Genomic DNA, 27,304 nt, shown 5'->3' with positions numbered 1-27,304 from the left:
GATCAAATGTCGCAAGTTTTCCACATTTCGTAAACATAATCCTAAGGGAATTCTCTGTCGTCATATTACCCTCAAACCATTCTGTCTTTTATCCTCTTAAACATGTGATACTTTGTTCTCTAAAAGATTACACAACATCTCTCAAAAAGTAGAATTAAATTTACATTCTTGGCTACTTTTCCCCTACACGCAGATTCCATTCCATTAGGCACGCATATTCCAACTCGATTTCAATAGAGAAAACGTAGTTTCGGGTTTCTGGAAACTGTTGCGCTTAGATCATCTATAATCCCTACATTTCACAGGAATCAAACAACAAAAAAGTCATCTAGGAGTTACCTTTTTTTTGTCGAAGGTGGATGGATAATTGCCAGCCGCAGGTAGAGTCAGCCACAAAAACAAACCCTTAGGAGCCTAACAAAATAGCTAGAATCAATTCACAAAAATCACAGGTAAAACACATCGAATCCGAGGTACTTTAATACCTGCACTGAAAGTGCGAGAAGTCATTGGGAAAAATCGGATACACCTTTTTGGAGCCAGAATCCTGAACCCAATAAACAGGAATGACAAATCTCTGGACACATATCCAATGTCAGTTGTGCCATAAAAAGAGAAAAATAAATTGAAGGGCGTGTCTGAGTTGATTTTGAGAGGCATCCATCAAAGTGTTGATGCCAAAGGAATGTCCATTGTTTGGGTTAAGATCTTTACCGACTAAAATGTAATGTTTTAGTGGGGATTAATATTATATTTTATGATATTGTACAACATTTACTCGTACTAGTCTAGTCCTACTTCCCCAGATCTTTCTCGTTATTTTACGTTTCTCCTTCCCCTTCTGCTGCCTTCTATCAGGGTTTGACATAGAAATTGGTGTTCATTCATGTATGAAATTAGTCTAAGCGGCTGCAGATGTGGCATTGAGAGCATTATAATTATTCAAGTGGTGTATGGAGAGTCAACTGTTGTGATTGTAATTATAAGTAGAGGAAATCAAACAGCCTGCTTGGATTTATTTTTCTCAAACTCTTTCCTGTCAACGAAAGTGTCTTTGAATTTTGATTTCAATCTGTTGTAAATTCTCAACTTCCGTCTCAGTGGCGCAGTGAAAGTGCTTGTACAATTTCCAAACTCATTCTAAAAGCGAATTAATGGTCATCTTTTCTCTGTCTCTCTGGGAAAAAAAGCAGCCTAATCATGTTGAAAAGCAGTTGACAATTTCATAAGTTTTTCAAGGTGGGCGCTTTCACGGCGCCATCTGGCAGCTGTCTGTCCGTTCGTCCGTCCGTCGATTAGTTACAATTGCCACAAATTTTCTTTATTTTTCTACGAGTACTATCTGTCTCTATCTCTACTTTTCACCATCTTTGTGTGCGTTTTTCCGTTTTCTTCTTATAAATATAATTGTGAGAATTGGATAGAAAAGTGGAGCTGAACAAAAAAAATGAAAGAAACATTTGACGCTGTCATTGTCGACAATTGTTGCAGCGTAAAAGAAAAATGATTAAGCTTTGTGTGACGAGATGAGACACGAAAGAGGTAAAGACTAGAAGAGAAAACAAAATGATGCAGGGTGGTAGAGGGATTTGATCAGAATGTGACTATTTAAAAGTCGATTTTTTGGTTTATTTTCTAGTACAAATCTGTAGCCTCCAAAATTTGTTTCTGCTTCTTTAGTTCATTCTTAAGCCATCTTCTCTTAACCAACAACTTTATCCACAAACTTTGGCATTTTCACATTTTTCCGCTCAGCTTCGTCCCCCTCCAGCATTCACTTTCAAGATTATCTTTGGGGGTTTTTTTTTTCATCCAAACAAATACTGTCTCAACAAATATAATTCACATGACTGCTTCACACAAGAATACTAATAGGAATACAGCGAACGAATACAATGATCTCTCGCCTAACTCTTGAGCAGACTGTCTGACTCTTGACTCTGTCTCTCGTCTCTCTGGTGTGCATATTTTTGTGTTAACCTGTTTTTGGGCCTCCTCTTACTTGTTGCTTTTGCCTTTTTGGCTGCATTCTTGACGGCTTGAGCCACGCAGCAGTCATCGTCTTCAATTTCAAAAGTCACTAACAAACAAAATAGAATACTTTGGTGCTGTGTCTGTGTGATATTGATACTCTCTGGGTGGAAGGCATTTCAGTGTTTGTTTTGGGTCTTCTTTTTTAGGGAAGATGTTGGTAGATTTTTCATGCAGTTATGGAGTAGAAAATGGAAGCACTCTAATTAAATATATTTTATTAGCTAATTTCTTGGCATAGAATGTGGAGACTTTGATTAGGATTTGAAGAAATATTTTACAATTTCTTGGGCTTTATAAAACTCTTATTTGTAGTAATTTTTTCTTGCCAAAAGTTTCATTTATGTGTAGCCTTTGGTTTAATCATTCAAAACTCTACCTTTCAGCTGTACTCTACCACTTTCTTAGAGCCTTTCCACTTGGTAGCTTTCTGATGATATAATTTCGGCGCCGCCGCTCATTGTTTTGAATGATGGCTCTTTCAAATATTGCGGGCGTGTCTTCAATTCACTTCTCAGTGTTTTAACTGTGTGTATTTCTGTTTGACAAGAGCCGCTGACTACATTTTGGCCACTCGACTGTTAAGGTGCGGCCCGGGCCAATGCATATTTTAGCATTTCAGCGGCATCTTCTGCTTCGTTTTTATTTTCAGTTACAAAATCTCCAACTTGAGACAAAAGAAAAACACACACAAAACTTTTTCCAAGTCCATTTGGGATTTAAAATTAATTGCAGTCGGGCGGGGGGCACCCACTGCCCCTGCTTTTGCTTCGCATTTTGCAGCTCGTGAAAGTGTTGGCCAGTAGAAATCACTTGAGCAGCTTTCGACGGGTTTTGCTGTTCGTTCGAGTACATGAAAAACAAATGAATGTTGTATGTGGCAGTGGCAAGTTACCCAAAACAAAACGAAAAATAAATACTCGTACAAATATGAGTTTTGGCTTGGCTATTGCTTGCTCGAGGAAAACAGTTTCCAGTGAATGAATTGCCTAAAAGGAAAATCAAGCAAATACTCGCAGCTGTTATGGCTTACACTTTGAGTATATGTTTTAGTAGGTTTTCGGACCATTTTAAATATGAACGTATTTATGGATTGAGAGCTTTCAGTTCAGGCATTTATTGTGGACTTATAAAATAAGTGTTTCCATAACTCGTAAGTGGCCTGCAAACCGCACGACAACCTTCATAGCTCATTAGGCCCTTTTATTTTGCTGCCCTATCGAAAGCCCATTATCCAGCCGCAAAACTTTGGCCACAAACAATTCATGTAACCCAAATACCAAAAGCATTCACAACAAAAAAATAGAAATAAAAATAAAAACTTACATGCCACAAGCCCGAAACTAGTTCAATGGGTCTCTCCGCTGAGCGGACAGCTGCCCCAGCTGGTTTTGCTCTCCACACTCCACTCTCCAGTCAGTGCTCCCCGTGGCTGTGGCTGCTGCTGCAGCAGGCTACCTGACCATCGAAATTAACGACCAAAATTTGCTGCTTCAAACCCCAAAGATCAATAGCAAACAGCCCAAAGGGGGGAAGAAAAGAAATCACGAAGCCTCCAAGAAAGAACATAAATTTACATATAAATCTGGTTTTGGTTTCTGTCTCTGCCCACTGGAGGGAGACTCATAACGGAATGAATTCGATTCGATTATGTTGGAGCGGGAGTGAGAGTGAGTCTGATGCGAGAACAAAGCAAAGCCGACCCCTAAAGTAGTCGCCCTCCCTGGTGTTCTTATGATTCGACTTTTGGGATCTTTAGAGCACTGAAATAGCCATTGAATTGATTAGAGATTAATTAGTAGATATGTATATTAATAGATCATTAATCGAATAGATCTAATAAATATATAATATCTTTATAATTCTCTTTCTTTTTCATGCCAAGAACAGCTCATTGAACATTTATTATAATTTCAAGAGAAACCTCAGTCAATCAATGAATGAATTCGATTGATCTAGACAACAAAATGATCAAATTGCCCATGATTTCTCCATAAGATTCAATTAAGTTAAAAGCAAATCTCTGCTGTCTAAGTGGCTTAGATTGTAACGATCTGAATGTGATTGCTGTGCCACAATTTAAATACTTCTTTAAGTGATCTTTAACTGATCCTGAAACTCAAATAAATTTCACTTAACCATTTGATCTTCAAACTACTCAATCCTCCATGGCTGGTGTCCCAGTTTCACCTGCAATAAAAACTTCCTCGCTAGACGCCACACTCGACTCTCTCGTTTCGATCTCCACCAATCGACTGACACCAAAAAATTAACTCAATTTGTGAGAATTCCCATAAAAAGCAATTGACCTTCAGGCCAAGAAAAACAAAACAAGAAAAACACAACAAAAAATCAAAGTAAAATAATATTTGGTCATTAGTTGGGCAGACACTAAACAGAAAGAAAAAAGTGGAAACGTGTTGGCTTGCTGTTTATGTTGTGTGTTGGTTGTGTGGCCAAAGAAAACACGCCAAAAGAAAACACACACCAAAGGCTGGAGGGAAAAACAAGCACTGCAAATGCTCCCCAGCCAGACAAGTGCACAAGTGAAAGTCTCCTCTGTAGCCTTTTGGTGGAAAACTGCGGGATGGAATGAAAATGGAAAACTAAACGCAGTCCGTAAAAGGCATGCCGGCAGGCAGCAGCAGCTGCATTTCCAATCACCAAAATCGACAAAAAACAACAAAAAACCAGCAGCAGAAGTTGAAGTTGAAGCAACAAAAAGTTCAACAGAAATTATGTACCCCCGTTTGACTTTTACCATTTTGTGCGGCGGGTTAGTCATCTCTCTATAAGGTTTTGATTTTGATTTTGCTTTTCTTTGCTTTGCTTTGCTGCTGGCTAAATGTCGAAGGTGTCATCAATAACGTAGAGCTCTTGGAAGCATGCAGAGGAGTGAGGGTAAACCGGTTCCACGTTCCGCTTTGCATACAGGAAAATATTTGAATTTTGATTGCAGTTTTTCAATTCCGATTGCGAAACTTTCAGCCGCCGATGCAAAATGGAAAAAGGTTTTTACGTTTCGTCGTTGCACAAGTCTTTTGTTCTGTTTGAAGGCTCTGATCATTATGCAGAGATGGTGCTGATGATGATGATGCCTCAGCTGGTGCTGCTGATGATGAGAGGTTCGTGGTTCGTTCTCTTGTCTGCCGCGCTGTCAAGTTTCGTTGCAAAGTGTTGAATGTGCCACAGGTTGTGCGGCTTGTGATTGGACGATTTACTGCCCTTTGAATTGGTATAATAAAATGAACTTGAGCAATAATTTAGCAAATGTTCTGGCCATAAATGAAGGCATAATTAACCTTTGGGGGGTGTTCAGTGATATTTAAATAGAAGAAGGCCTGCAACTACTTTAACTTTTAAGGTTTTAGTTACTGTAACGAATTTTTCTTGGTTTCATGTATTATTAGATCCATAAATGAAACCTTAATCAACCTTTTAAATTGTGTCAGTCATGGGAATTACGAAAATACACTGAGCCCGCCTTTCTGCCGTTGGCGTTGACTTCCCATGCCGCCCATTTTCATGCAAATTAACTTTGTGAATCTTTCGAAATGTTTGCTTAACCATTCGATGGGTGTCTGGTCTGCATAATGAAGATACATAATCAAAAGTCGAATCAATGGCCAATAAACCGAAGCCACTAAATCAACACACACCCAAGAGACGATCGCTCGGACCTTTCACTCTCGTCCGTCGCTGGCTTACATTTTATTTACATGCTAAAAAGCTTTTAATTTTCCTTCCATTTTGTATTTATTTATTGGCCAACGCGCAAACATATTTGCATATTTGTGCAGTATGCATTCATCGCTTGCATCTCTCGACTTTCAGTGGAGAATTGGAAATTATTTTGTTGGCCAAGTTTTGTGAGCCTCTTGGCTTGGTTCGTGCTTGAATCGATTTTTGGTTGTTTTGTCATGCTGTCGGCTGTCAGTCTCTCAAAATGCTCATTAGCTGTGATTATATAATGCCCTGTCAGCCGAATATTTGCCAGGGTGTTGACTTCTAACTGTTATTTGGTCAAATTAATATGCCACCGCTGACGGCAATCAATCAAGAAAATTAGAGAAAATTCTCTGGCAATAACCGTTGTGAACAGGGGAAGGAAAGTGCTTTAAAAATAAAATATATAAGTAGAAGTACAGTTTATAATTTTATAGAAAATATAATTGTGTGTTTAGTGCTAAATTATGTGAATTTAAATTATTTATTCTATGTATTTTAATATATTTTAAAACCCCAATTTAAATTCATTTTTACCATAAACTTAATTGTGACTGCAGATGCCATCTAACCTTCAATGAATTCACAAATTCACAGATTTCACAGTCAACTTATGGGGCTAATGACAATGCTGTCTACGGGTCTATGGTTATGGGTAGGTCATAGCCTCCACAACGCCCACCACACCATCCACGCCCCCCCTTTTTCCGGTGTGCTCCGGCGGCGCTTCATTAAACAGCAAAGTAAATACATTTTGCAGGCAAAATGTGTATAATTTTTGGCGCCTTTCCGCCGACTACTGTCAAGAGTTTCGACTTGACTTGGCTACGGGCCTGACTTGACTTTATTTGTGTAGAGTTTATCCGACTTTACACCAGACTTTACTTTGGCGTTTTGCCTAAACAATGCTTTGGGTACACATCCCACACAACCCACACGAATGCTTCTGCGGTCGGGGACAGGTAGATAAACACAAGCGCAGGTGGCAGGGAGGGAAAACAGTTAGGTATCGAACAAGTTTGTTGTTTGACGGCTGCTTTGGCTTCGACTTCAGCTGCTGCTGCTGCTGCTGCAAGTTGCTTTCTGGGCCAAACCGCATAGCCAGCTAATTGCACAAAAAATGCGGCTGGCTCAAAGCCTGCGGCTTTGCAACTTGTGGCAGCAACAGCAGCTGCAACAAGAGTTTCAACTATAATATAAACTGAGAAAATTCCACGCCAAAGAAAATAGCAAACAGCACAAACGCATTGCATAATTCAATGCCCTTTTTGCTTAAATTTCAAATAAAAAATTGACTAAAAGCCAGGAGTGGTCGAAGATTTAGATGCTCTAACAGGTGCAGGTGTTTTTATTAATTAATTTATTATGTAAAATAATATTTTTAGCGTAAAATGTAATGTTTCCTCTGATTATTCGTTCTCAAACCCTTTTTTCCAATGCAAGATATTTCCCACTGCACCACAAATATTTCTAAAAAATCCTAATACCCTCTTAAAGGGCATGTCTTAAGTAGACAAGAGCTCGGGCCGGGCATCTCTCTATTTTCCTTAATTAGCGCTGAGTGGCAGTGCTGCTGCTGCTGCTACTGCTGGGTCGTGCGTGCAGGCGCTGGGCTTACTTGCAAATTATTTTTTCCCTCAATAAAAAGCCGCCAAGACCAGATTGAGTCCCCGGGCCAAAGCCGCTTTATTCATTTATTTGTATATACATATTGTATGTTTATTTTTTGTTGCGGGCTTAAGCCTTTGGGTGTTCGCATGCAACAAAGTTATCTAACATTTTCTTGAGAGCTGGCGGGTATCCCATTGCAAATGAAACATGTGGCAGGCAGGGCGTTTGCCTTCGCGTTTGACTAAAGTTTTAAGCTGGGATTGAGATTTCTTACAAACACAATTTGCGGAAGTTGGTAATGGACGAGGGCAGAGTCTGAAACTGGACAGTGTCTGATTTGTTGTCCGACTCACTTTTTCGATTGCTTTTGAAAGCTTTGCATTACAAACACAAAAGTCTTTGGGAGCAAAGTTGTAACGAAAGAAGGGAAATTTAATGTAGAAAATTATTCAGTGCCAATAAAAATTCAAATACGAAATATGGTATAGAAAAACCTATAAAAATGAGACTTAGACTCTACATTCGACCGCCCAAAAAATGCCTTGACTTAAGCCAAAAACAAATTCAAATGCAAACTGTAACAAACTGGCAGGCAGGAGGCGGCACTCGTAACAGTGCATCTTGTGTGTTGGCCAGGCTATAATTACTTGACAATAACGGCAACCTTGCGCCTCGATCTCCGCTTACAAAAAACGGTAGAAGGTGCCAGGGGCAAGCCGCACGAACAGACCCCGCCCCAGGCAGACAGACAGACATTATTTAGTTTAGCTTTGGATATGAATGAAAAGAGACTCACACAGTCAGACAGACACAGTGACTGCAAACAAGTTCAGACATACTTACAAACATAAATAAACAGAGAAGAAAAAACCTTAAACTTTGTCATATCTAAGCCACATTTTGACTCTTGACTTTTGTTGTTAATATATTTGTGTGTTTGTTGAGTGTTAAACAAGTTCATGATGAAGCTGGCAATTGAATTAATTCCTTATGACTCATTATTGTTCAAAGAATTCAATTTAAAGTCGCTTTTGAAATGAAATAAATATGCAATAAATAAAAGAAAATAAATTAACTTACAGCTAAGCTATTCCCGGCAATGCCACGACACAAAATTCCCTAAATACAAATTTTCACTTGCTTGAAATTCAGCACTCAGAAATTCCAAACTTTGTTATAAGCAAACGCATAAAACGAACATTAGTTAAATTAATGGCTCACCTTCAACCGGAGAGTAAGCTAAAATATAGTATGCAAAATTCTTTGCGCAAACTGCGGTCTAAAACTTTCTAAAACCGCATTCAGCAAACGCGACGACAGGCCGCAGAGAAACACGTGCTCAGAGCAGAGACTCAGGCTCAGAAGTGGACTGAGTCAGTGGGGGGAATAAATTTGCTAATCATTTATGTTGTGTGTGTGTGTGTGTGTGAGGTGTGAATGAAGCAACCAGTTTTTGAATTTTGGCCTCGCCCATAAACTAATTTCCACTCGATTATTGTCTGTTCGATTTGAGAGCAGAAATCGAACTAAAAATGTGAACCCAACTGACAATACTTTTCACTTTTATTTCTTTGCAGATTGTTGACCAAACTTTGGGCGGCTCAATTGGTCATTTAATCGGGCCAACATGAAACATTCGACGGCAGCCAATTCGCATTGGCTGGCCGCTTTGCTGTTGTCGCTGCTGCTGTGCCAATTGCTGCAAACAATCACAGCCGACGAGGCGTTCTCCTGTCCAAATGGTAAGTCAAATCCCAAACCCAAAATCAACTGAATTCCGTATTGCATGGCGCACACGTGTGCGTGGTTATAAGCGGACGCAGGTGTGGCATAGAAACCAAAGCCAAAGCTTAGCGCATTAATCAAAAGCGAATATAATTATACCAAATGGCAAGTGGGTACCAATTGGTTTTGGTTTGAGCGGCGTTTGTAATTGGTGATCGTGGAGAGAAGAAATATGTTAGAGGTAGAAAAAGGATAGAGAAGAAATGGTGTCCAGAGGTTAATAAATAAAAGACAGATACAAAATAATATAAGGTATCTCTTAGTCGATATTTCACGATTATTTTACTACCATTCTTGCTCGGTTTTGCTGTTTGGGTGTGCCTGAACTTGGCGCTGCCAATTATGTCTTTAATTTTCGTATCTCTCTGCAGTTCTAAGAGTTTCTAATTGTACAATTAATTGTCTTTGAACGGCGATAAATGATTTCCGGTTGTTAAAGACTCAAAACTTAGAAAAGAACACTTCAAAGCATGCAATCCGAGTCTCGTTGTTGACCCAAATTAAGAATAAAAATTAATGAAAAATCTTCCTAAATCTTGTGAACCATGAAAAATGTGTTCTAATTTGTTTCATCCACTTTTTCAACCAATTAATGTGGATTTCATGGTGTTTAACAGGCGCTTAAAGGCAAGAAATGATCAAACGAGGATGACTGGGAGTTTTCTTTCGTTAATCATCCAATTTCCTGAATGATAAGCCAAGAAAAGGCCGCACAGATCAATCAAAAGTAGATCATTAGGCATGTAGGAAATCATTTTCATTCATGACTTGTAAAGCTAAGAATTTCGATGATCTATGCAGATTTCAATGTAACTTTCATCATTTATCAAGCTTTGGGGCTAAGTAAAATGCTTATTTCATGTTCATATTCTCACTGCCAGCTCTTTCAGTCATTAAAACTTGTGTCATAGACACAGCCACACACCCGACCATAAAATAAAAATTCTTTAGCTAATGACAAAATCCACAAAAGCCAATAAGCAACCTGCTAAACGAGTTGGCACACAGCACACAAAAAAGAGACTCAAACTGAAATGAAATACAATTGAGGGAATGCTGAAAAGTGTGCAGAAACTGGAGAATATGACGGAAGTTATGACAAAAGTTAATCAATCATCATGGAGGAGAGTAATACGTATAATATAAACATATATAGCAGCCTTTCACTTGAGTTTTTGCCACCTACAACCATCTATCTATATGTGTGGAAGAGTGCCAGAGACCGATAACGGTTATTACATATGCCAAAACTTGTTTAAGCCTTCCTCCATTACCATTCTCCTCACTGCTCCATAGAATTCCATGCCATGACAGCATATAGAATACTCGCTGGGTATGGCTATGGGGTAGGGGCATGGGCATGTGCGGGGTACTCCATAAAAAGAATTTCCAACTCCAGACATGGGGCTTTGGAAACGAGATTTCTTAACGGTTATTTGGCGTTGCTGTATTTATTGTGCGCTGACTGACTGACTGAGCGACTGACTGACTGACTGACGAGCTCCTGCCTTTTGCCACTGGATCTACCTACTGGCTCTACCCGCTGTGTGCCACTTGCCTGCCGCGGATTCCATGCGTCCATCCATCTCCTAACTAGCTGCAGGTACTGTGTGTGTGTGTGCGGTGCTGATTAACACTTGCACACCATAAACACACACCACGCACACACTCAGATCATGGCTAGCAAACAAGTTCGTTGCCTAAGTCTTTTATTTTGATACCCTAGAAGAGGGTATTTTGGGGATTTGAAGATGTTTGCAGGGCAGTAAAGGTGGGACTTTGTTTTTAAAATATTAAAGGTGTAGTTTTATTTTATTTTTATATTTTTACAACATGTAAAAAATGTGCAGCGAGGCCGCAATACAATATTTTATAGATTTCATATTGAAATATCGATAGGGTGTCTATCATTTCATTCCTTTTCATTAAGCCTTCCTTGCGTTTGTTTTTTCATAAATACAAATGCTTTTTTTCTGCTGCTGTGCATTGCATTAAAGCTTTTACCATATGCAGGTGTCTGTCGGTGTGTCGATGACTTGTTTTAGGTGCAGTCTTTCGCTTGGGTTTGGTTACAGACACACACTCACACTCGGGCTCAAAAAAATAGGCCAAACTGTTGCCAGTTATTGCAGTTTTTTACCCGCTTTTCCCCCTCAGTTTTCCCTCCTATTGATGAATGTTAATAAACCAAAAACCACGACACAGATATGGGCCAAAAATTTGTAGAAATCTTTTTTATTTTTATTTTATTTCTTTTTTTTTTTGTTGGTCTTTTATGACTCAACTAATGGCACTTTGATGCTCAGCCATTAGTTTAGCTGTCACACAGAGATGTCAGAGATCTTAGAAGCAAGTATTTTTGGTGTCAAACCAAATGGTGATGAGGATGGGGCTATGGGGCTAAACCAAGGCTAGATGGGTTTGGGTTACAAAATGTTTCAATTAAAGTCGATTTCATGGATGTGTGCGTTAAGAAAACTTTACTAGAACAAAAATGAATAAGAGAATTTATTCATTTTGGTAGTTTTCGGCCTCTAAAAATGTAAATAATAATTGTTAAATGAATGCATAAAATTTCCCCAAACATGCCAGCCCAAAAGAATCAATTTTCCTTGCGTGTCATGGAACATTTCCAGCAGTTACAGTCACAGCCTCAGCTCAAAGCTAGAGCTACAGCAACGCAGACCCAAAAGTCAGTCAAAAGTTGTATCGCCATTGGCGACCACTTAAGAATCACGCGCCTGCGCCTGAGCCTAACTGTAAATGTCTCAAATTGATGAACCAAACGATGAACAAACAACCCGACTTTGACAGACTGACACAAACGCAGAGAGAAGAGTGCTGTGAGTTCTGAGAGTCGAAGAAGACCTAGAACTTCCACAATTTTGGACACGCTTGAGTAAAGAGCGTCGAAGAGGAGGCAACAGCTAATTAAATGAGCAACTCTCTTGGACAGTTCTTTGCGGCTTCTTTTGGCTTCTTCTACTCAAGCAAGACACTGCAAGAAAAGAGTTGAAGTATTTTCAAGGGGTAGATACAACTTTCTGGGTCGTCAAGCACCACACGTGGTATGCTCATGTGATTTATGGATCAAAAAATAAAACATTTAAACCTCTTTAAGGTTTATTTTTTGTTGTGTGTAATATTATTTATGTTATTGAGGCATTTAGTTAATCACAAAGCGTGAAATGCGCGTGTGTTTATAACGAATTAAACAAATTTTTGTACATTTTCCGGTGGCTCATGTGATGGTTGAGGGAAGTCAACACTTTGCCACTTGACTGATTTCTGTGTGAACAAAAAACCAAAGAAAAAAATCAGCTAGATTAAACTCTAATCAATGCTTAATCCAACCACTAATTCCTAGACACTTCAAAGAACTTGTGTACTTGATTTGTGTCTTGCTTTCAAGCTTTCTACGCACTCGCCAGCAAATTGAGTTCTCTGAGCGAAGGTCTCTGCTTTCAGCTTCTTTTTCGAGAAAGATTTTATGCTCAAGATACGAGTAAAACATCGCTGGAAATGCACAACGAATGGGGTTAATGAAATGAGCACAAAAGTAAAGAAGATTTATGGCAAACCGCAAGCAAGTTTTCACTTTTTCTTCAAGCCAAAGAACTAAAGGAAAAAAAATAAGTTTTGAAACAGGGCTTGGCTTGAGTTTGTTTTTGGAGGGAAGTGGGTAATTTTTTTGAGGTTGAGCAGAGATAATTATGTGCCAAGAGTATTACGAAATTGGGCTACAAAATTGGGCTAGTGGCGGAACCACAATCTAATACGTGACTTGTTATCGTTTGTGGAAGATTTTTGGAAAGGGATTAGAGTTAATTTTAGGCAATTGAAGCAGGGAATAAGTTGTAGAAAATGTTATGATTTGAAGATGCAACTTACTTATGGATTTTATACATTAATTTAGATTACTTTTAAATAGAATTTCATTCCCAACTTAGTCGTAAATCTAAGCCTTTTCATATTCATTACAAAATGTATTCCCATGTCCAATAAATGCCAAAGACAAGCACAGACTGCTGTGGTAACCAACTAATAAACCAATTAAAAGTTCTCACATGTTAACTTGACATTTCAAACATCTAGTTCAAGTCACTCAAGCCAGAAAACTCTACACAAACCATTAACTTTGACAAAGTGTTAAAAATACATGGAAATAAATGCAACCCCATGTGCATATATCTTTTATATACCTAGCTAAAGACTCCCTCGATACATGGTTTGTCTTTACGTAAGAAATTCTCACATTTTTAATGAATTAATTAATGTATTGTGTTCACACACAAGATCTTTTCGTTTGTAGTAAATATGCTGCAATCGCTGTGAGTGTGAGCTTCGCCCTGCAAAATTATATAGACAATGATCAAGCAGGCAAACAGCGCTGCAGCTGCCAGCAGTCGTATATACCTATCAGAGTATATAGAAGACAAAGATACGGAGCAACACTTGGCCAAGTCACGCAGTAAAAACATTTGCATAGAGTCAAGAAAACTTCCTGGCAAAGAATTTCAAAAATCTGGCACACAATTCAATAAAAGTCGAGAAAAAAAGCCACGGGCAACAGGGAGAATACAGAAAAAAGTAAAGCTAAAGCTGAAGCCAAAGCTTAAGCTAAAGCCAGTACAGAAAACCGGCTAACCTTGTCGGATTTGTGACTCTGTGGCTGTGGCGCTGCACCCAAGTCGCAGAGCAAAAGAATTTCCAAAGCCAATTGGCAGTTACGTGGCTTTAATTGCGCTCCTCTCCCAGCGAATCGAATGAGTATTCATTCGAGGCTGGGTTCTCTCTTGTGACTGTCATGGTGACATGGCCATCGGTAGGTGGAGTAGAACTCTTGCAAAAGTAACAGAGGGAATAAATCACCAGGCATTAAAATCAATTACTTGAGACTTCTTCTGCCAACTCCAATTTCAATTGTTGCTTATGTGTGTTGGGTAACTCCAAGACTTTCTTTCCTGCTGTTAAACTGGAACATCTTACAGTTAATTCTGTGCCTGTGTCTGTGTCTGTGCGGGGTTTATTTCGGGCATTGAAGCATAAATTGCGCGGTAAATGGTCAAACAATAAATAAATTCGAACAAATTGTGTGGCAAATAGCGGTTCACTTAGCCACAGTCTGCACAGTCTACCAGTTAGGTAAGCAAATAAGCCGCGAACAGAACGTTAGCTAACTGTACCCCTGTAGCTTGGGTGGGGTCTTATTTCAGCTTGGCGGATTCTTCGTTCTAGCAAATGGAATGGGGCTACGACTGGCCATGGATTGAAAGAGGCAATTATAGATTGGGTTCCGGTCCAAGAATTGGGCTAAGAGAAAATAACAAGAAAGAGTTTAATGGGGGAAAAACCAGAGAAAATTATGGACTCTGAATTATCAAAAAGTATCCCCTTAAAATCCTTAGTAAAAAGAGTTTTAGTGGGTAGGAAAATATTTTAATAAAATGCTTAAAATTATGTAAAGTTTGTGTAAAAAACTAGGAGTAAAAGTCACTCTTAAAAGTAAACTTTTGCTGCACTTTAATATTGTTATATAAACTTTATGTGAGTCTTTTGTCATTCTTATACAACACCTCCATCAAATTGTATGCAGTAAGCAGGGCGAAAGGCTAAAAAGTGAATGAATTTAATGCCAAGGCGTTGGGTTCAGGTTGCAAATCAGAGTTGAGAGTTCAAGGAGATTGTGTAGACAAGCCTTGTGCGGCTCAAGCCCCCTATGACACCTTAATTGAATGGAAATCTTGAACTTTTCATCTCTCAAATAACGAAAGCAGTTTCCAGTACATATCCCCAAAGCCTTATCGGCAGGATGTAGTGTGTCATCTATCAGCATGAAAATGCATTGCATTTTGTGGCCATAATTGCAATTGTCTCTCAATCGAAGTTGAGACTCAAATTGGACACGGAAATCGTGAAAGTCCATGACCAAGCAACACCCATACTTATCGGGTTGGTTTGTTTTTGGATCAACTTTACCCGCTCCGACCCACAAGACTGCGAGCGCATTTGTGTCTCTTTCTGACTTTTAAATGTTTGCGCGTGCTTTGAGCAGAAAAATGGTTGAAATACTTTTGCTTTTTGTTTCGATTTCGATACACACACACAAGGAGTGCAGCAGCAGCAGCATATTTCAGTCGATTTGATTTTAAATGAAAGCTGTCAATCAAGCTGCCACGAGGCAGCACAAGACACAAGGCGGTGCTGCTTATTTTTTCGCCCGGCAACTTTCCCATTTTACCAGGAAAACTTTTAGCATGCGGCGGAAAATGAAAGCGCCACAGACCCACACATCCAAACACGGATCATCTCTAAATGCCAGTCGCAGTCACAGAGTCACATCTGTATCTCAATTAGCTTGGCTATCTCTTGATATTCTTGTTCTGAAATTTTGCCAAGATCTTGGGCCATAAATTATGCAAAACGAGTTAAAGTGTTCGATTGGGGTCACATCTCAGCGCTGTCTCACTGCCGCCCCGGGGTGGAATATTTACAGCTTAAGACTAACCACAAAATTCATTTCCATGAAACTTCCATGTCTCCGGGGTTTTTTGTAAGCGGCTTAAGCTATAGAGCAGCGCATTTACATATGTAGAAGCAGGAATTGAGATTTTCTGGTGAGCAATCTTCTAAATGTTGTATTAAATTATGGAAAAAAGGCGGAAGAAATTCAAGAGAAATATTTAGTAAGTTTCTTAGGAGAACATTTTCCTCGGAACTCCGAACTGTTGACTACCCTGCAATATGTGAATAAACCCATTAAACTTGGGGTATTGATGGGGCTGTTAGTGACTGATCATTTGACACCGCAAGAGCGAAGTTTTGCCGAGACAGATCTAAAGAATGTTCTTGCAATGTCTGTAAAGTCGGGCTTTATAAAGCAAAGACTAGGCCATTACTATGCTGCCACTTATTATAAAGAACTGGAGGAGCCTCTGGCATGAGCACTCAGCAGTGACTTCCGAAAGTGAAACGGATTCGACTTCGTCGGAGGAGGAGGAAGACTGAGATTAGTAATCAAACATTAACGAGGGATGTCTCTGGCAGCAACTGGCTAAACTGGAAAGAAACCTTCATTTTGGGCTGCATTTTAATTAAATTTCTCTTAAGTGTTACTTAAATAAATGTGCACTGCGAAAATTTATTTATATTGCAAGCCAAAATGTTATATTTTTAAGTGTTAAAGAACACTCCAACCTTTTAATTAGATGCCCAATTCTTATGCTATTTTTACTTCAATTATAACTATTATATCTAAACCATCTCTGACCTTGTCTAATGTGTTTTAAATTTGTTTTCCAGGTTGGGAACTGCGCGGCTTAAATTGTTATAAATATTTCAATATCAAACATTCGTGGGAGAAAAGCGCCGAACTGTGTCGAAGGTGAGTGGGAATCATATGACCGTAACCACATGCATATTTATGATCATTTCTAGAACCCAATCCCCTCTCTGTCTATGTCTCTGTGATGCTACGATTTTAGAGAGATTTTTCCCTCGCTCGCTCTCTGTCTTGTGAGCGATTGAACCGAGAAACTAATCAAGTTTTTTGCCAGCTCTACGCTTGAGCGAAGCTGCTACCTGTTGTTCTTGATGGACAGAGAGAGAGAGAGCCGGTTGGGTTGTGTTTGGTTTTGCTGCTAGAGAGATAAATATGTACTGATTCGCCATCAATTGCCGTTACAGCACCGCATTGCATTTCCGTTCGCCGACAGTTAACTGTCAATGCCAAAGTGGTCTTCAGACCGAACCCAAGCCAAAAATGTAAACCAAAGAAAAGAAAAAACAAGTTTGCCTGCCGGCTATGGCTACGGCTATGGGCCTATGTCTATGGGTGGCACTGTCCAAGTTTGTAAATTACTTTTGCAGTTTCCGACAGGGCGGGGCAGAGCCGAATCGATACTCGAATGATTCATACAATAATTTCTTGTGCGCCGCGAAGCGAAAAGAAAGTCGTGCTGGAACGCTTCCGGCAGAGTTATTCCCGACTCCGACTTGTTTTTTTTTTGGGTGTTAACCTGTGCTGATGACCCAAATACCAAATGGTATAGCAATCACCTGACCAACAGGAGGAATAACTTGAAAAAATTGAGAGTGTTTTGATAAGAGAAAGAGAGAGAGAGAGATGGAGCAGGAGCTCTTCTTTGGCTCTTTGTTTTAATGAACGTGAGAATCACGAGCCACCGCTGACCCAGAGGGCATGGAGAGGTGAAAGTTTCTGCTCGCTGGCTGTTTGTTTCGGTTGAACTGAACAATATTAATAATGTTATTGGCTGTACGATTAGCTACTGAATGAACCGCTGAATGTCAATGCCCTACGCAGCAATTTCTCTTTGCCAGCCAGCAGCGGCGTTAAATGCCACTTAAATATGCCCGGCACATGGTCAACTACGACTGCTGCTGCTGCTGCTGCTCCTAGTGTGCGCGTCCAAGTAATTTACATGCCATAGACCTCGCCTCGCCCCAGCGTCAGTCAGTCAGAGTCCCATTTGAATATGCCTGAAACGTGGCTTTCAATGGCTAGAGGAGGAGAAGCAGTTCAGTTCAACAATTGTTTCACTATTTTTTTCGTTGCCAAAAAATAACGTTACACACACATGCGTTGACAGGTGTCGTTGCCCATCAACAGACATGAGACAGAGACTGTAAAATATTTCTCGATTTTATTTGTTTCCCTCTTTCTTTTTTTTTTGGTGAAATTTCTTTTTTGGCAGCGTGTGCAGCATGCGAAATGTGGTAGAATGAAGCAAAGCCCTCCCCTGACAAGGCGTTGACACTTTAAAGTTAACAAAGTTGTTAACAAAAATTACAACAAAAAAACCAAAACAAGTTTTTGAGTGCTTGAGGAAAAGTGTAGAAAATGAAGCAACGTTTAGAAAATTTAGTTTTGTTTGCTTGATTTTATTTGCTGTACTTGCAGCTTGCGCAAAAAATATTTGATAATTTTTGGAAGCACTTTTTTGTACCCCAAACTTATATATAAACCCAAAAAAAGCGCTGAAAAAATATATGCATGGCGTTGCGTTGCGTTTGTAGTTTTCACTCTTGTGTGTGGCATGCCGCACGTTACATGCAATCCCAAGGGAGTGTCTCTCATGCATGTATAATTTTCTACGATTTTTTTGGCATATGTCACAGCTGCAAGACAGCCAGGGCCCACGCGTTGTATGCGTAATGCAATGGCTTGGGGCTGGGGAAAAACTTGTTTTCCACGCTGCAATAATGGCAGAACTCCGAAAGAGATGTGAAGAGATATGAAATCAAAAGAGAGCTTAACGATTGGAAATGAAAGTTCCACGGAATAATCGAACTCAGAGTTTGTAATTGAGGTAGAAGCATGGAAAAAAATAGAAAGTGAAGCGCAGCTGCATCAACGAGTAATAATTGAAATTGCATCTAAACGGAAGCAGCCGTTTGCCACTTTTAATAATTATCTACATCCTTTTCTCTATTCTTTTCTTGCAGATATGGCGCCGAGCTGGTGGCCATCGATAGCTATGCGGAGAACAACGATACGCTGTCCATTGCGCGTGCCAGCGATCCCAATCAAAGGGCCTCGGACAAGTACTGGCTGGGCCTGGCCTCGCTCGATGACTTGAGAACAAACACGCTGGAGTCAGCTTCGGGTGCGCTGATCTCGCAGTACTCGGGTTTCTGGTCACTGCATCAGCCCAGTGCCGATTCCGGGGAATGTGTGGCCGCTGGCTTTGCTGGCAAATCACAGAGCTGGGATCTGGGCACCTGCGAGTCGCTGCTGCCCTTCATGTGCCGCTCGCCAGCGTGTCCCCAGGGCGCGCTGCATTGTGCCAATGGCAAGTGCATCAATCAGGCCTTCAAGTGCGATGGCAGCGATGACTGTGGCGATGGCACGGATGAGCTGGACTGTCCCGCACAGTGCCACTTCCACATGCAGTCGGGTGGAGATGTAATCGAGACGCCCAACTATCCGCACAAATACGGAGCGCTGAGCAAGTGCAAGTGGACGCTGGAGGGGCCGCTGGGCAGCAACATCATCCTGCAGTTCCAGGACTTTGAAACGGAGAAGACTTTCGACACGGTTCAGATTTTGGTGGGCGGACGCACCGAGGATAAGTCCGTGTCGCTGGCCACGCTCAGTGGCAAGCAGGATCTGACCACGCAGCCATTTGTGTCTGCCTCCAACTTTATGATTGTGAAATTCACCACCGATGGCAGTGTGGAACGCAAGGGTTTCCGTGCCACCTGGAAGACAGAGGCCAAGAACTGTGGCGGCACACTGAAGGCCACTCTGCAGCGGCAAATCCTCACCAGTCCCAACTACCCGAAGCAATATCCCGGCGGCCTGGAGTGTTTGTATGTGATCAAGGCCCAGCCCGGACGCATTATCTCCATTGAAGTGGACGATTTGGATGTGGCCGAGGGACGGGACTATCTGCTAATCCGCGATGGGGATACGCCCATGAGCCGCACCATTGCCAAGCTAACCGGCAAGACAGTGCAGAACGAACGTGTAATTATATCCACGGGCAATGCTTTGTATCTCTACTTCAAGTCGAGTTTAGGGGAGGCAGGCAAGGGCTTCAGTTTGCGTTACATTCAAGGCTGCAAGGCCACCATATCGGCAAGGAATGGCACGGTTACCTCGCCCGCTTTCAGCCTGGCAGACTACCCCAAGAATCAGGAATGTTACTTTACCATAAGGAACAGCGCTCGTGCGCCATTGTCACTGAAGTTTGATAAATTTACGGTGCACAAGAGCGACAATGTGCAGGTGTTTGATGGCTCCTCGACCTCCGGTTTGCGTTTGCATTCGGGCAATGGGTTTACGGGCACAGCGGCACCCAAATTGACGCTGACAGCTTCATCCGGCGAGATGCTCATTAAATTTACATCGGATGCGCTGCACAATGCTGCGGGGTAAGATATTCCCCCTAATATTTGAAGGTTTTTCCACTAATTTTTGCTGTTTTTCTATTGCCAGTTGGTCGGCCACATTCTCCGCTGATTGCCCTGAGCTACAGCCTGGCATTGGCGCCTTGGCCTCCAGTCGCGACACCGCTTTCGGTACGCTGGTCAGCTTTACATGTCCCATTGGACAGGAGTTTGCCACCGGCAAGACGCGTCTGGTAACTGAATGTTTACGCGGTGGCAACTGGAGTGTCTCCTACATACCAAAGTGTCAGGGTGAGTGCCACAAATAGCCCCAAAACAGTCTTCAAATGCCTTACTAATTTTCGCTTTTTGCAGAGGTCTACTGCGGTCCTGTGCCACAAATCGACAACGGATTCTCCATTGGCTCCTCGAATGTGACTTATCGCGGCATTGCCATGTATCAGTGCTATGCGGGCTTTGCCTTTGCCTCGAGTGCGCCCATTGAGAAGATTTCCTGCCTGCCCGATGGCCGCTGGGAGCGCCAGCCCCACTGCATGGCCTCGCAGTGTGCGCCACTCACCGAGGTGGCGCATGCCAATGTCACGCTGCTGAATGGCGGCGGACGCAGCTATGGCACCATTGTGCAGTACGAATGTGAGCCGGGGTACGAGAGGAATGGCCATCCCGTGCTGACGTGCATGTCGAATGGCACCTGGAGCGGGGATGTGCCCAAGTGCACGCGCAAACGTTGCCACGAGTTCCCAGAGATCGAGAATGGCTTTGTGGTGGATGCTTCGCGTTCGTATTTGTTCGGGGATGAGGCCAGGGTGCAGTGCTACAAGGGCTACAAGCTGATTGGCAGCAACATAATGCGCTGCAGCGAGGCCCAGCGCTTTGAGCAGCCACCAACCTGTGAGGACATCAACGAGTGCAGCTCCTCGCAGTGTGATCTGACCACAACCGAATGCCTCAACACGAATGGCTCGTTCCATTGCCAATGCCGCGCGGGATTCACAGCCACCACAGAGTGCCGTCCAGTGGCAGATTTGGGTCTGGGCAATGGCGGCATACCCGATGACAGCATTAGCACATCGATCAGCGAGCCGGGCTACAGCAAAACTCAACTAAGATTGAACACAATGGGCTGGTGCGGAGGCTCCTCGGAGCCGGGCGCCAATTGGATATTGATTGACCTGAAGGCACCCACCATACTGCGTGGATTCCGCACCATGTCCGTGCAGCGACCCGATGGCAATGTGGCCTTCAGCTCGGCTGTGCGTCTGCAGTACACCAACGATTTGACGGATGTGTTCAAGGACTATGCCAATCCCGATGGCACTGCTGTGGAGTTTAGAATCCTCGAGCCAACTCTTTCCATTTTGAATCTCCCCCTGCCCATTGAGGCGCGTTATATACGCTTCCGCATCCAGGACTACGTGGGTGCTCCTTGCCTGCGCATGGAACTGATGGGCTGCACGCGTCTCGACTGCGTGGACATCAATGAGTGCAGCAAGAACAACGGCGGCTGCGATCAGAAGTGCATCAATTCCCCTGGTGGCTATGCCTGTGGCTGCAACACCGGCTACCAGCTATACACATCGAACGGCACCGCCGGCTATCACATTGAACGCTCGGAAACGGGCGAACGGGATGGCGACTCCTATCAGCGCAACAAAACTTGTGTGCCGCTCATGTGCCCCGAGCTGGAGGCACCGGAAAATGGACAATTGCTGAGCGAACGGAACGAGTATCACTTTGGAGATGTTGTGCGTTTCCAGTGTCATTTTGGATACATTATGAGCGGCAGCTCGGCGGCTGTGTGCCTGTCCAGCGGTCAATGGAATGCCACAGTGCCAGAGTGTAATTGTAAGTAGCCAAAGGAAGAGCTCTTTGACCTTTACTAATTCCCTTTCTTTATCTGCAGATGCCAAGTGCGTCTCCCTGCCCGATGACAAGCTGGAGGGTCTGACTGTGGCCCGTCCTGATCCCGAGTCTGTGCTGGTGCCCTTCCGCGATAATGTCACCATTACGTGTGGCTCGGCGGGTCGTCAGTTACGTGCCACCGCCTCTTCGGGCTTCAGGCAGTGTGTGTACGATCCCAAGCCTGGTCTACCCGACTACTGGCTGTCGGGCATGCAGCCCTCTTGCCCGCGTGTCGACTGCTACACGCCCATGCCCACACCTGGAGCTGAGTACGGACAATTTGTGGACACACGCTTCCAGAGCAGCTTCTTCTTTGGCTGCCAGAACACATTCAAGCTGGCTGGGCAGACGGGTAGACACGATAATGTTGTGCGCTGCGGTGCCGAAGGCATTTGGGACTTTGGCGATCTGCGCTGCGAGGGACCCGTGTGCGAAGATCCGGGCAGACCCGCCGATGGACGGCAGATAGCACGGAGCTACGAGCAGTCGTCGGAGGTTTACTTTGGCTGCAATCGTCCTGGCTATATCCTCATCAATCCACGACCCATAACCTGCATACGCGAACCAGAGTGCAAGGTGATTAAACCCCTCGGATTGAGCTCTGGCAGGATACCCGATTCGGCCATCAATGCCACTTCGGAACGCCCCAACTATGAGGCCAAGAACATACGCCTGAACTCTGCCACTGGTTGGTGCGGCAAGCAGGAGGCCTTCACTTATGTGAGCGTTGATCTGGGACAGATCTACCGCGTCAAGGCCATCCTCGTGAAGGGTGTTGTGACCAACGACATAGTGGGTCGACCCACGGAGATACGCTTCTTCTACAAGCAGTCCGAGAGCGAGAATTATGTGGTGTACTTCCCCAACTTTAATCTAACAATGCGGGATCCAGGCAACTACGGAGAACTGGCCATGATCACGCTGCCGAAGTACGTTCAAGCGCGATTTGTGATCCTCGGCATTGTCAGCTACATGGACAATGCGTGCCTGAAGTTCGAGCTGATGGGCTGCGAGGAGCCAAAGAATGAGCCATTGTTGGGCTACGACTATGGGTATTCCCCCTGTGTGGACAATGAGCCACCGATCTTCCAGAACTGCCCACAGCAACCGATTGTAGTGCGTCGCGATGAGAATGGCGGTGTGCTGCCGGTAAACTTCACCGAGCCCACGGCCGTGGATAACTCTGGTTCGATAGCCAGGCTGGAGATTAAGCCACAGAACTTCCGCTCACCCAGCTACATCTTCAAGGACACGGTGGTCAAGTATGTGGCCTTTGATTACGATGGCAATGTGGCCATTTGTGAGATCAACATCACAGTGCCCGATGTAACGCCGCCGCTGCTGCAGTGCCCACAGAGTTATGTCATCGAACTGGTGGATCGTCAGGATAGTTACAATGTAAACTTCAATGACACACGCAAGCGCATCAAGGTCTCGGATGACACCGGTGAAGTGCGTCTGCAGTTTATCCCGGAGAGAGCTCTGATTAAAATTGGAAACTTTGAGAATGTCACAGTGACGGCCACGGATAAGTACAACAATCGTGCCAGCTGCCATTTCCAGGTGTCGGTGAAGGCCTCGCCCTGCGTTGACTGGGAGCTACAGCCACCGGCCAATGGAGCGATTAATTGTTTGCCCGGGGATCGTGGACTCGAGTGCATTGCCACCTGCAAGCCGGGTTTCCGCTTCACGGACGGAGAGCCCCTGAAGACCTTCTCCTGTGAGACTTCACGTCTGTGGCGACCCACCTCAGTGGTGCCCGATTGTGTGTCTGAGAACACCGAACAGGCTGCGTATCATGTCACCGCGACCATAACCTACCGCGCCAATGGAGCCGTCGCGCAGTCGTGTCTCGGCCAGTACCAGGATGTGCTCTCGCAGCATTACTCCGGATTGAATGCTTTGCTCTCGCAGCGTTGTTCGGCGGTTAATGTGAACATGAATGTGACATTCATAAAGTCGGTGCCCATGCTGCTGGAGGAGAATGTCGTCAAAATGGACTTTATACTCTCCATTCTCCCAGCTGTCCGCCAACCGCAACTGTACGATTTGTGTGGCTCCACGCTGAACCTCATCTTTGATCTGAGTGTGCCCTATGCCAGTGCTGTGATCGATTCCCTGCTGAACATCTCAAACATAGGCAATCAATGTCCACCGCTGCGGGCTCTGAAGTCGCACATCACGCGAGGATTCAACTGCAATGTGGGAGAAGTGCTGAACATGGACACCAGCGATGTGCCGCGCTGTCTGCACTGCCCGGCGGGCACTTACGTGTCTGAGGGACAGAACAGCTGCACCTACTGCCCGAGGGGCTACTACCAGAATCGCGATCGACAGGGCACATGTCTGCGCTGTCCGGCGGGCACCTACACCAAGGAGGAGGGCACCAAGTCGCTGAACGATTGCATTCCCGTCTGCGGCTATGGCACTTACTCACCCACTGGCCTCGTGCCGTGTCTGGAGTGTCCGCGCAACTCATTCACCGCTGAACCACCAACGGGTGGCTTCAAGGACTGTCAGGCGTGTCCAGCACAGAGCTTCACGTACCAGCCAGCCGCCTCGAACAAGGATCTGTGCCGCGCCAAGTGCGCTGTCGGCACTTACTCTGCCACAGGTCTTGCTCCATGCTCGGCCTGTCCTCTCCATCACTATCAGAGCGCACCAGGATCACAGAGCTGCAACGAGTGCCCGAGCAACATGCGAACGGACACCGCTGGCTCCAAGGGCAGGGAACAGTGCAAACCCGTCGTTTGTGGCGAGGGAGCCTGCCAGCACGGAGGATTGTGTGTGCCCATGGGTCATGACATTCAGTGCTTCTGCCCTGCCGGGTTCTCGGGACGTCGCTGCGAACAGGACATTGATGAGTGCGCCTCACAGCCGTGCTTCAACGGCGGACAGTGCAAGGACCTACCGCAAGGCTATCGCTGCGAGTGCCCTGCCGGTTATTCGGGCATCAATTGCCAGGAGGAGGCCAGCGACTGTGGCAACGACACCTGCCCCGCACGTGCCATGTGCAAGAATGAACCGGGCTACAAGAATGTGACGTGTTTGTGCCGCAGCGGCTACACGGGCGACCAGTGCGACGTCACCATCGACCCGTGCACGGCAAATGGCAATCCTTGCGGCAACGGAGCCAGCTGCCAGGCGCTGCAGCAGGGACGCTACAAGTGCGAGTGTCTGCCCGGCTGGGAGGGACTTCACTGCGAACAGAACATCAACGATTGTGCGGAGAATCCCTGCCTGCTGGGTGCCAACTGCACGGATCTGGTCAACGATTTCCAGTGCGCCTGTCCGCCTGGCTTCACGGGCAAACGCTGCGAGCAGAAGATCGATCTGTGCCTCTCGGAGCCCTGCAAACACGGCACCTGCGTGGATCGATTGTTCGACCATGAGTGCGTCTGCCATCCCGGCTGGACGGGTGACGCCTGCGAGGTGAACATCGACGACTGCGAGAACCGACCCTGCGCCAATGATGGCATCTGCGTGGACCTGGTCGATGGGTACAGCTGCAACTGCGAGCCGGGTTACACGGGCAAGAATTGTCAGCACACGATCGATGATTGCGCCTCTAATCCCTGCCAGCATGGAGCCACCTGTGTGGATCAGATCGATGGCTTTACGTGCAAGTGCCGGCCTGGCTATGTGGGTCTCAGCTGTGAGGCGGAGATCGATGAGTGCCTCAGCGATCCATGCAATCCCGTGGGCACCGAGCGCTGCCTGGATCTGGACAACAAGTACGAGTGCGTCTGCCGCGATGGCTTCAAGGGCATTCTCTGCGAGACGGACATCGACGACTGTGAGGCACAGCCCTGCCTCAACAATGGCATCTGCCGCGATCGTGTCGGAGGCTTTGAGTGCGGCTGCGAGCCCGGCTGGAGCGGCATGCGCTGTGAGCAGCAGGTGACAACGTGCAGCCTGCAGGCTCCGTGCCAGAACGATGCCAGCTGCATTGATCTGTTCCAGGACTACTTCTGTGTGTGCCCCAGCGGCACCGATGGCAAGAACTGCGAGACGGCGCCCGAGCGCTGCATCGGCGATCCGTGCATGCACGGCGGCAAGTGCCAGGACTTTGGGTCCGGCCTCAACTGCAGCTGTCCGGCGGATTACGCGGGCATTGGCTGCCAGTACGAGTACGATGCGTGCGAGGAGCATGTCTGCCAGAATGGTGCCACCTGTGTGGACAATGGCGCTGGCTACAGCTGCCAGTGTCCCGCTGGCTTCACGGGCCGCAACTGCGAACAGGACATTGCCGACTGCAAGGACAACTCGTGTCCGCCCGGTGCCAATTGTGTGGATCTCACGAACGGCTTCTACTGCCAGTGCCCCTTCAACATGACCGGCGATGACTGCCGCAAGGCCATTCAAGTGGACTACGATCTGTACTTCAGCGATCCCTCGCGCTCCACGGCCGCCCAGGTGGTGCCGTTCGCCACGGGTGAAGCCAACAGCTTGACGGTGGCCATGTGGGTGCAATTTGCCCAGAAGGATGATCCCGGCATCTTCTTCTCGCTGTACGGCGTGGAATCTGCACGCATGACCCAGCGACGTCGTCTCCTGCTGCAGGCACACTCCAGTGGCGTGCAAGTCTCCCTGTTTGAGGATCAGTCAGATGCGTTCCTCAGCTTCGGGGAGTACACCTCCGTCAACGATGGACAATGGCATCATGTGGCTGTCGTGTGGGATGGTGTCAGCGGACAGCTGCAACTCATCACCGAAGGATTGATTGCCAGCAAAATGGAGTACGGTGCTGGTGGCAGTCTCCCAGGATATCTCTGGTCAGTGCTGGGTCGCCCGCAGCCCTATGGCGGTGTCAGCCATGAGCTGGCCTACTCGGATGCCGGCTTCCAGGGCACCGTGACCAAGACCCAAGTGTGGGCACGTGCTCTCGACATCACCTCGGAGATTCAGAAGCAAGTGCGCGACTGTCGCTCGGAGCCTGTGCTCTATCCCGGACTCATTCTCAATTGGGCTGGCTATGAGGTCACCACTGGCGGTGTCGAGCGGAATGTACCCTCGCTGTGCGGACAACGCAAGTGTCCTGTGGGCTATACCGGTGGCAATTGCCAGCAGCTGGTTGTCGACAAGGAGCCACCAGTCGTGGAGCACTGTCCGGGTGATCTGTGGGTCATTGCCAAGAACGGCTCGGCCGTTGTCAGCTGGGATGAGCCGCACTTTAGCGATAACATCGGAGTAACAAAGATCTACGAACGCAATGGACATCGCTCGGGCACTACACTGCTCTGGGGCACCTATGATATTACCTACATAGCCTCGGATGCGGCTGGCAATACGGCCTCCTGCAGCTTCAAGGTTTCTCTATTGAGTGAGTATCCAAGAGAGTCCTTCCTTTGGGAAATCCTTATATTAATCCGACCAA

The 27,304-nt window shown here is 45.1% G+C and overlaps 1 protein-coding gene across 2 annotated transcripts in view; it reads left to right on the top strand.

Moving 5' to 3' along the window:
- LOC117902460 overlaps positions 1–27,304 on the top strand; it is a 32,013-nt gene that overhangs the window by 1,833 nt on the left and 2,876 nt on the right. For both annotated transcript variants that reach the window (XM_034813862.1, XM_034813863.1), the window contains 6 exons: positions 8,946–9,110; positions 16,456–16,537; positions 18,619–20,049; positions 20,114–20,316; positions 20,380–21,870; positions 21,929–27,250. In XM_034813862.1, coding sequence (XP_034669753.1) covers positions 8,996–9,110; positions 16,456–16,537; positions 18,619–20,049; positions 20,114–20,316; positions 20,380–21,870; positions 21,929–27,250 — 8,644 coding nt within the window. In that variant the 5' untranslated portion in view covers positions 8,946–8,995. Of the gene's footprint in view, positions 1–8,945; positions 9,111–16,455; positions 16,538–18,618; positions 20,050–20,113; positions 20,317–20,379; positions 21,871–21,928; positions 27,251–27,304 lie in introns of those variants that run through there.

Source organism: Drosophila subobscura, chromosome U, assembly GCF_008121235.1.
Source record: "Drosophila subobscura isolate 14011-0131.10 chromosome U, UCBerk_Dsub_1.0, whole genome shotgun sequence".
NCBI lineage: Eukaryota > Metazoa > Arthropoda > Insecta > Diptera > Drosophilidae > Drosophila > Drosophila subobscura.
This window is presented reverse-complemented; position numbering and strand designations above follow the sequence as displayed.